The 10,832-nt window shown below is 38.0% G+C and overlaps 1 protein-coding gene across 2 annotated transcripts; it reads right to left on the reverse strand.

Moving 5' to 3' along the window:
* Positions 1 to 459: 459 nt before the first annotated feature.
* Positions 460 to 10,561, reverse strand: zgc:136971 (S9 family peptidase). Of its 2 annotated transcripts, XM_057356294.1 has the most exons (26): positions 10,457 to 10,561; positions 9,843 to 10,014; positions 9,300 to 9,628; positions 9,165 to 9,231; positions 8,570 to 8,973; positions 7,377 to 7,509; positions 7,128 to 7,254; positions 6,969 to 7,044; positions 6,788 to 6,863; positions 5,397 to 5,536; positions 5,149 to 5,283; positions 4,910 to 5,001; positions 4,641 to 4,678; positions 4,362 to 4,483; positions 4,209 to 4,269; positions 4,044 to 4,138; positions 3,841 to 3,910; positions 3,650 to 3,735; positions 3,438 to 3,576; positions 3,067 to 3,150; positions 2,906 to 2,986; positions 2,596 to 2,684; positions 2,304 to 2,497; positions 2,103 to 2,205; positions 1,873 to 1,979; positions 460 to 1,313 (listed from the first exon to the last, which is right to left on the reverse strand). In XM_057356294.1, exons 1-26 carry the CDS (start codon positions 10,502 to 10,504, stop codon positions 1,211 to 1,213), a joined length of 3,171 nt encoding a protein of 1,056 aa, XP_057212277.1. In that variant the 5' UTR covers positions 10,505 to 10,561; the 3' UTR covers positions 460 to 1,210. The 2 variants fall into 2 exon arrangements, with proteins under 2 accessions (XP_057212277.1, XP_057212278.1); XM_057356295.1 differs by lacking the exons at positions 8,570 to 8,973; positions 9,165 to 9,231; positions 9,300 to 9,628; positions 9,843 to 10,014; positions 10,457 to 10,561 and adding an exon at positions 7,958 to 8,419.
* Between the last annotated feature and the right edge of the window lie 271 nt (positions 10,562 to 10,832).

Here is a 10,832-nt window from a genome sequence, read left to right on the forward strand (position 1 = left end):
CTTTCTGAAAAATATGTGTAAAAAGTACACACAAAATAAATAAATACAAATCCTGGCTGAAGCTGTCATAATTCATGCATGAAAAGGTAAAATATTCTTTACAATGGTAATGTTAGAGTTGTGTATGTTTGACATTAAATTATGACAACTACGCCAATAGTGAGAGAGAGAGATTATAGTCAGGACTTTGGTGATATTTGACCCACCTACAGAAACTAAACCCGATCAAAGGATCAACACACACAGCGGCAGTGGTCTCAGGTGACCTGCCATGTTCACTCTCTCTCTGGGTCATTAGCATTGCAATCATAACTCTAACGGGGTATAAGCAATCTGCCCCACGGGACTGTCAGCATATTGAAAATCCATATGCTACAATCAGCCATAAAACACTGTAACATTAGGCTGGCTCGTGTTCAACACACAAATCAAGAAAACTACACAAATCAAGAAATTTAAGCATTTATAATTCATGACAGAGTTCACGACAGAACCATAAGACATGAATAAATCTGTCAAATAGGATTTTGTGGTTAGGTCTTCATAGGACCAAATTGTTACAAAACTATGAAAAATAAAGAAATCTTTAACAGAAAGGACCCTTCCTTAGAGATTTTACAAAGAACTAGAGACTCACCGTTGCATAAGCACCTGGAATTCAGTAAATGTCACACAATTCTCTCTTGAATCATATGTCATATGTATAAACATTTTGGTCTGCAACCAGCAACTCTGGAATGTTAAACGTCCACAGATACATTTTTGAATCTATAAAACATTTTTTGTTTTAATTTCTTTTTTTTTTCACTTTCAATTGTTCTTCACTGTTTATTCTATAAACAATCATGTTTTTATATTTTCAAGCCTAAAATAGAATCTAAAAATACTGTCATGACAACCACTATCCATTAAAAATATTGAGAAGTAAACTTTTGGAAAGGTATGACTCTAAACAAAAGAGAGAAACGTTCAACATCACAGTAGTGATCTCAGATTTCTTAAAATCATGATTTCATCTTTGGCATCTGACCCCCAACTTTGCAGACCATTTACCATTGACAGGTCTGACCCCTAGTGGTCAGCAACATAAATAATCTGTCACTTCAAATTCACTGCAACATTTCCATTAAGTTTTGGCAACAATGTCAAACACAATAAGTGCCGACAGAAAAAACTCTCATGACTATTTTCATGAGCAATGTGTGTCAAGTCAGTTTAAATGCTCTCTGAACCACAGAAGGATGTTGAGGAAGCAGTCAGACTGAGTGGTGACTTTAGACAGCGAGTGACCCTCATCACTGTACCACAATAACCTGAGAGACAGAAAGACATACAAAGAGAAAGAGAGAGATAAAGACAAAGTCTATGATAGAGACCAGATTAAAACTCTAAAATAGTGATTAGTCTTTGACCGATATGGGTTTTATCAATTGCCAACGCTAATATTAATGTTGAAAGAGTGCTGTATCCGATGCTGTATCCTTATACACAGTAATAAGAAAAATAATCTGATCACTTCTTATTGCATATTAATATTTGTTAAAAGCTCCAAAATAAAAGAGATTAAAGACAGATTATTATGAGATGAATTTTTTTGGTATATTTTATTATTATTATTGTTGTTTGTTTATTTCACTAAACAAAAAGTTTGCAATACGATCCACACTGATCCATTGGGATTTCAAGTGGTCAGTCTGTCTGAAGGTGGGGTCCTATGTCACAGCATGTGTTCTTATATCCTGTCTCTCTAAATTATTGGAGTATACACACATCTGACAGATGTTTTGGGGGGTTTTCAAGAAATTTCAAGACTAATGCATTATATTCTATTCTGATGCAATGTATATATTTAATGTTGATGTGTGTGTGTACCTGACAGGTATATTCCTGCTCTTCAGTGCTCTGTAGAGCTCCAGACCCTGGTGAGGTGACACTCTTCTGTCTCTGCCCCCCAGCATCAACAACACAGGAGCACGGATCTAAAAAAAAAACACACACACAGAAGGATCCATATTAAGGTTAGCCCACATCTGCAATTATTAATAAGTATACATGGCATTGACACGTCGTCCAATAAACAAGTTTTTCGTATGTGCTTGTACCTGTGCAGCATGTATTATTGGGGACTTCTCAAGCATGGCAGTGAGGGATTGCGGTGTGGGCAGCCGGTCAAATGCATACTGAAATCCAACAGAGGAATATCTCCTGTAATGGGTAATACAAATGTCACTACAGTAAACATTTATTAGCAAGATTACTAATGAATTTGTTTAATTAAATTCATTTATATAGATGTTTGTTACCAGTCTACAATGTCACTGGTTCCCAGAAGTGTGGCTGCATTGATAACGGGGTTCCTTGCTGCACACGCTTTGTAGAAATCCGGATACTGACCAATCAGGTGGCAGGCCAAGAAGCCTCCGTGAGAGCCGCCCATTACAACCACCCTATCAGGATCAAGACTTGCCTCATTCTGCAAGGCGCACAACACTGCTCTCTGGACAGCAGGGAGGAAGAGAGGACAAATGAACAACATGTAAACGTAGCAACAGCAATACCTGAATATGTGCTCTGTATTGTATTGAGTGTACACACCTGAACATCTTTGACATCCTGACTGCCGACATTTCCAAGGAGACACTCTATGCTGTCCTGACCAAATCCAGTGGAACCTCTGTAGTTTACTGTCAGACACACACACGCACTAAATTGTGGCTTGCTGATTTGTATTTTCTAACCGTGACAGAAACTTTTAAATGACACACAAAGTCCCGTTAAGGAAGTCAGTAAGATCCATTCCATCCATACCATTCCAACAGCAACCTTATCGAGTGCTGTGATTGGCTCTTTTAACTGTACCAAACTAGATTAAAATGACCATAAATTCTGCTGTCTCTACACTCACCCATTAGAACGGCAAAACCCAGTTTGGTTAAAGCAGCGGCTGTGGCGTTCCATTCCGCAGCAAAATGAGCGTGAGGACCACCTACATAAACAAACACTTCACTGGTCACTGATGTCTGATAAAAAAAAATGATGTGGATAAATAAAATATATTGCCCTCACCATGTATATTCACCACCAGAGGAGTTTTTCTTCTTTCTGGGGAGCTATATGGCTTCAATAAAATCGCTCCAAAATTTAAACCAGCTATAGAGAGGGGTAAATGGAAAACATACCAACAAAAAGCAATGTGGCATAGTTGAGCAAAGATACTGTTTTGGATTTTAAGCAAGTTATAAGTTACATTACCAAATTCATAAAAACATGTAGACAGTTGTACCCAAAGCAACTTTGTGATACAGAGCATCACAACATTGTCACAACATGACCCGCTATAACTAACCAAACAGCTACTTAGTGACCCACGACAACAAAACAGCTATAGATGTGAATGACAACAATATATTTGTTAATGATGCATTCATGCTACTCACAGAACTGATGGTTCTCCTCCTGGGAAGGGGGCGTTATCAACATAGGCTGCCAATCAAATCCCTCATAAACATACGCTCCACCCAGATTACAAAGTTGCATGTCCTCAGCCTGATCGACCGACGAGAGAAAGCCGACTTTCTGCAGCAGAAGTAACACGTTTTAAACGTATTCATTTGTACGGAAAAAAAGATCATTTTGTGTGTGTGTGTACCAGGCAGGGAGGCTGATTTGGAGACGAGCAGCACATCACCATCAGATCTTTCTGTATTGTCAACAGCTGCACACTTCCAAAATCATCTAATAGACACACAACTGTGATCAATGACTGTCACCCCAAGTAATAAAATCAAAACATGTGACAATGGCTTTTGTCAGGCCATACTCATGTAAACACAGCATTACCTAGTCTAAGAGCATCTGTCCCGCACACTTGTGTGACTCTTCCTGTGCTCCTGTCCACTGAGAACATGGCCTAATACAACAGACATATTGCTACAACATGACATCTTCTTGACTGTAATACGTTTTGAATTGATAATATTTCAAACCAATGCATACAGACCACACTTGTACGTTTAATGCTTAATGGTTCATATTTGGTTTACCTTACTGTTTTCACATGCACTGCTGAAGAAGACTCTCTCGCTGTCTGCAGACCAACACTGAGATGGCAACTGTTCATATATACCAGCAAACTGACCTGTCAGAGGATATGACATCACTCACACAACTCTTAAACATGTAGATGTGTGTGTTTTCATCTTCTGTACCTTGTTCGGCTCTCCTGACCACATCAACCAAAACTGATGTGGTTCTGTTTTTCATGTCATACTAAAAGAGAAAACGGGGCTTTTAATAAAGACTCCAAAGCTTGTCTTAGACATTCCTTAATTATCTCATGCTTTTATATTTCGTGTTCTCACCAGCATCATTTTAAGGCACTGATGATGTGGTCCAAACATCTGTCCCTGCAAGTATACGATCCAGCACAAGTCTGGACTCATTCGAGGGCTTGACACAGAGAGGCTGTCAGATGACAAACACTCTGGTTGTGAATAACAGAGAGGGTAGAGGACACAGAGAGTTGATTAAGCTGTTTTACAAAACTGAGTCGAAGTCCATCATAAAAAGAATCAACAGTAAACAGACATACAAACACTACAAATGCATATACACTCAGTATGTGTTATTTAGAATCTTACCACAGTTCCCCTTCATATCCAGGTAGTAAAAAGCTGACCTGGAACAAAAAAAGAACAATGAGTAATAAAATATTTTTATACTGTACGTTTAAAAAAATTAGTACCCCCCCAAAATAAGGGTAAGTAAAATACTTTTTTGGGGGGGCTGAGACTGCCATCTTGGTTTTTGTATTTAACATGTCTTATATATTATGTTTTGTTAGGAATTCTGAATACACAAAATACCAGCATTTGGTGGGATTAAAGCATTCCCTGACCCTGCCCCTCACCTGCGGTTCGAGCAAAACTTCAGGCCCAGTCTGAACGGCTCATTCCACTGGCCCACAAAAACAATGGCCCTTCCATTAGGTGCCCACAGAGCCTGAATAAGAACAATTATAAGTACAGTTTTTAAGTTATTACCATCTACAAAAACGTGAATTTTAATATATATTATATAACAGCCATCACTGCATAACAGGTCAACAAAGAAAATAAAGATAGTAAGATATAAAGATCTCTGGCTCACCTGTCCTGGTGATATATGAGGAGGCACTCCAGCATAAACAATGACAGCCCCCTTACTGAGATCAGCTACACACAACACTGGACAGCTTTTACCCACAAGCCCCTCTCCCCAGTCTTCAACATAAACGCTTTTATCCTGACAATCAGACACATGCAAACCCAAAGTACTCAGTCTGGAGACAATGTTACATCACAGGTGACACTAATTTTTTTAAGGCAAACTAACAAAAGTTCAAAAGCTCATCTCACCTGTTCCTCCAGCAACACCTGCCCTCCATCCTCATTGGACGACGCAAATGACGAATGCGCTAATGACTCCCCCCTCATCTTCTCAGCCACATAGAGCAACTTCTTTTCACATGGTGACCAAGCTAGACATCCAAACTGAGCTAAAAAGGCATAAAGCATGATTAAACTCGTCCTCGTGTACTGATGTTACACCTGTAGTTTAAACGCTGTGAAATATACATAATACAGCAGAAGGGTCATTCCGTGTCAAATCAACCAAATTTGGAATATTTCCCAGGCTCAAAGTTTTTTCTATTTTTACAGAAGCAAGACCAACATCTGGAGTGATGTTAAAAAAATTATGAAATGCCACCGATGAATAGTAATTAAGTAATCCATTAATTTGTAAAGGAAAGTAAAAATAACACATTTCACCTGAAATTTGGAGCCATATTTGAGGGGTAAAATGACATGGGAAATAGGCCAGCATCATAATTTTATTTTTACATAGAGATTGGTATATCTGTTAGTAATTCTGTTAATTTTAGCAATCCTTGATGCATTTTATGCCAATGGTAACAACTCAAAAATGAAGAAAGGACATTTTTTGTGTTCTTTTTATCAAATGCGCATGCCTGTAACTCCAGAATCGTTGGAAATACCTTAATATTGTGCCTTAACCCAATAATATTTAACAGTAACTCAGTACCAAAAGGACGCTGAAATGGTTATGTTCAGTGCAGTTGTTTTGATAGAAGGAAAAAAGATACATTTCTAGTTTCAACATTATTTGTTCTTCAGACGTTCCTCTTTAAAAAAAAATGAAAAATGACCCACATTTAGTTTTTGATTACTGAAATTGTGTCCATTTTACCCGTTTTCTCATGAAGCCACATTTAGATCCTCATTTCACTAGGACTGAACCTTATACGTCTTTAAAATATGTAGTTCCCAAAAGAAAGGTTGGTCAAGTACAAGAATCTAAAAGGACATTTAGGTATCTCTAACGGTTTTAGAGTTAGAGGCATGCAAATTTTGTAAAAAGAACACACCTTTCTTCATTTTTGAGTTGTCACCATTGGCATAAAATGCATCAAGGATGACTAAAATTAACAGATTTACTAACAGATATACCAATCTCTGTGTAAAAATAAAATTGTGATGCTGGCATATTTCTCATGTCATTTTTTACCCCCTCTAATATGGCTCCAAATTTCAGGCGAAAATTGTCATTTTTACCTCCCTTTCCAAATTAATCAATTACTTAATAACTATTCGTCAGTGGTATTTAATATTTGGCTTTCATCACTGCTGATGTTGGTCTTGCTTCTGTAAAAAAAAAAGTTTTTAAATAATCGAGCCGGGGACCTCTGGTTGAGTTGACACGGAACGACCCAGAAAGTGTCTCTCACCATCTTCATAAACTTTTCCGTGTTTTTTCAAAGCTGTGAGGTCCAAACTCTTCTCCAAACCATTTTGGCCCCAAATCTACCAACAGTAAAAAAGGAAATATAATATCAAAGATATCAACCATGCCGTCAGCAAATGAGCGGGGTCTTGTAGCACCCTTGCAAAATATAAATCAACCATCACCTCCAAGTGCTGATTTCCCGCCTCTTCCCAAATAACAGCTCGGGACGTCCCAGAAGGAGACGGGCAGCTAAGCAACCTAAAAGTGACAGGTCATAGTATGTTGATTATTAATAAAGGAATCTCTTCCTTCTGTCATGTGTCTGTTTGTGTTTCTCTTACTCTCCATGTATTTGTGTGCTCATCCCAGATGGTAGCACATGCTCTATAGTGTCGCGTTTACACAGTAGAGTCCACCTCTGAGTGAAACCCAGTTTACCACCCCTCTCCAAATCACACTGACTCCAACCTAAAGGAAGTGAGAGAGTTTGATATAAGTGACGTATTTGCATTCACAAGACTGTGTAAATGGTCCATCAAACTATGACAGATCTGTTCAGTGTTGTTAGAAGCAGGTTGCCTTAGACTCACAGGTCAATACAGTAATGCACCGCTTTTCGCCGGCAGTGTCCACCGGCTCATCGGAGACCACAGAGGCATTAATGGGTACAGGAAACCTGATACAGTGTCTAAACACATCTCTGATCTCATTCTCCATTGCAATCTGCAACCACAAACACATCAACTATGAGTCAACACAAACAGAAAAGGACAACAAACAAAAGGAGTAAACAAATGTGAGCCAGGTATCCTTGTGGGCTCACGCTAACTTTATTTTTTACTCTATTTTTATTGCTGTCTGGGAGTATACAGACTAGAAAATAGCATGTATCAAATAACAGTATTCAAATATAATGTTAAAAATGGTATATATTACATGTAGTGTCTTTGAGTATTTAGATACAGAACTGTCACTTTTATATAAATGATACTATTTTTAGGATTTATTGAGCGACATATGAAATAACTAACGTTATCCAATTTGTTTTATCGCACTAATAAGAAAAACAAGTCCGCGATATTACGCGTGCATAATGCTTATCCAACACATTTATTTAATGTGAATTAAAGCGAGTAACGTCTTAACACACAGCAACACATCAGACTCGCACCTCACACAGATCAGATGGGCTCAACCGAAATGTAACTAAATACAAAACATAACGGTGACGAAGCCGCAGTCCATGTCACCGAAAGTAATCCACGATTGTGTTGTGGAGTAGGTCTAGGTCGTGACTTGTGACAGAAAGTCGACTCGAGATCGGATTTTTGGTGTGTATACGTCTATGGGTTTCATTTCATCCGCGGTCAAAACGCGGACGCTACCATTTTGCGAGCTCAGCGGAGGGATCCGATTTATGAACAACACTGACGACACTACAAAGTAACGTTCACTATGACAGCATTGAGTAATTTCTTAAGTAATCAAAATCGAGTTTAAATCAATAGTGTGAAAAGCATTCTGGGTATTGCTTTTGAAAGCAGGAAATTTCGCTCTAGTCGTTTGGATCTGTCCATCAGAAAATTTCTGCAATGTCTTGTTAAATTAGCATTAAATATGAACCCAACACTGTACCTGCTAAAATCATTCATTTGAAATAATGTGCTATTGTTATTTATATTATATTTGTTCAAATATTTTTACAATATTTATAGTAGACAAATAGGTCAACCCTGTTAAGGGTGAAAAAAAACTGCAAAACATGACTTTCTCCTTTTCTCACCTTCTGTTGCTTCCGCAATGGGAGTCTATGTTGTTTCGTTGTTTTTAACTGAGCAGGAGCAGGTTTCTCCTGGCTTGACACTTGCTCTGGGTGCTTTCTTTTTAAATGTACCTGCAGATTCTTCCTGTTCAGCATTAAACCACAGAAAGGACACAGATCTTGTGCATCAGATCTGGACCTACGTGGGGCATTGCTTTCAACGGGTGTATGTCCAGAGAAGATCTCATTTACAAAAGTCTGTATGGCAACATCAGTCTCTGTGGGGTGAGGGTTCTGAGCAGTGTTCAACACACTGTGATCCCCTACAGAGACACGCATATCTACCACTGAGGGGAATAAATGATTTTCTTCATTCACAGGGGTCTTGGCTGTGCTCACATGCTCATCCATAATCTCTCCTTCTTCTATGATGAAGAAGAGAAAACGTATCAAGGTGGAATTAGATCAAAACACAAAGGCATGCATAAAAACATTACACCCAGAAGGGAAAATCAATTTACGGGATCTGGTCTCTAGTAATAGAATGTGACCTAAATGCATACACCAGAGCTTTGTGATGACTCTCTTTCAGATTCTGTTTGCGGACAGTTTTTACCTGTGGGCCCCTTGCTCACTGAATGCTCATCTGTGGGTCCCTGGCCTGCCGTGTCTTCATCTGTAGACTGTAAGACATTATTTTTTATTTTCAGTGCATAATAATAAATGAATAATAGAAAAGCATGCTTCTTACTTTTTCAGGGTACAAGTGTTCCACAAGATTTTCTTTTCTTTTAGAGATGTTCTGAGTGATGTCCTCAGTAATCAGGCTTTTGCACCTGGCATCATTGACAGGCATCTCTTCAGCACTGCTAGCTGTATGTGAAACTGTTGTAAAAGGCTCAGATGCTGAAGAACACTCCTCAGATTTGACCTCTACCACCATTATCTTAGTTTTTTTGTTCTCACACATCACCAGATGTTTTAAAAATCCATCTTTCCTCATGAAGGTGGATGTGCAGCTGACACAGTGAAAGTGTGGAGCAGCTCTGCACTTTAAATGACATTTGAATATAAGGAACTCTAGGAGAAAAAAGAATTAAACAAAAAAAAAATTTTTAAGATGAAGTTTGTTATGAAATAAAGAATAACTATGTGTTACAGTGCATTTTAATTGCAACACTGGGAAACAGAATACCTTGGACATACTCGGGTAACTAATTTTAAATATAAATGGAATGTATAGGACTTACTGTATTCATAATTCATTATATACCGTATAATGTTCAATACTTGCCTTTGTGTCGTATTGCTCTTCGTCGATGACCCTGTAAATGTTTCAGACACTTGCTTTTGATGGTGGGTTTGAACATCTCTGGCCCGCAATAAGGACAGTGGTACAGCGAACAACATTCCTGGCATTTCTGAACAACTGGCTGCTGCTCTCCTCGCAAAATTGTTTTGTGTAGCTATCAAATGTAAAATAACCATCACTTTATTGTAGTTAATAAAAAAACATGAATTTATTTAAATATAAAACACAGATGATTTAAAATTATCATTAATGGGTTTTAAATAAACAAATTCTGGCAAAATTATGCTTGCTTGGACACAGATCTATAATGCAAGAATTGACACTACCGGCATTAACTTGATTTGGGGACAAATGACAATTTGTGCCGGCACAAAAAATAATTAATTGTTGCAATCCATCAACAGAATAAACTTTCTAACATATTGATCCTTTGAGAGGTTCCTCCAGTAAGAGGCCGATCAGCAGGTCTGCAGCTCGTCGTGTCCTGCCGCTGCTGCAAACTGTCACCTGTAGCGCTATACTTCAGTTTCTTTCATAGATATGCCTTTATTGAAATATACGACTGATATACATTTACAATAGAAACTTGAGTTTACCTCTGTGTGTTGACTTGAATGGCTGAACATTTTGACTAAATTTGTCATCCGCTAGTAGCCCCGAGACTTGTTATGACCGTAATCACGCGAGAGACCAAGAAGTAAGAGATCTCGGAATTTTCAAATTAAGAGTTTCAAAATAAGAGTCCTAAAATTTACAATGATACTGGATAATAATTAAAAGTACTCAGTGGTAACACTCTTTGTTTTTGTCACTCTTTGTAAACAAGTTGTATTTCTTAACATCAGTAAGTGCACTAGCTAACATACCAACATTACCAATCAACCCTTTTTCTGCATTTATTAATCTTTGTTAATGTTAGTTCATTGTACATTTACCTGTTATTAACATACAACTTTTGATTAAAAAAAATGT

Source organism: Triplophysa rosa, linkage group LG17 (genome assembly GCF_024868665.1).
Source record: "Triplophysa rosa linkage group LG17, Trosa_1v2, whole genome shotgun sequence".
Taxonomy (NCBI): domain Eukaryota; kingdom Metazoa; phylum Chordata; class Actinopteri; order Cypriniformes; family Nemacheilidae; genus Triplophysa; species Triplophysa rosa.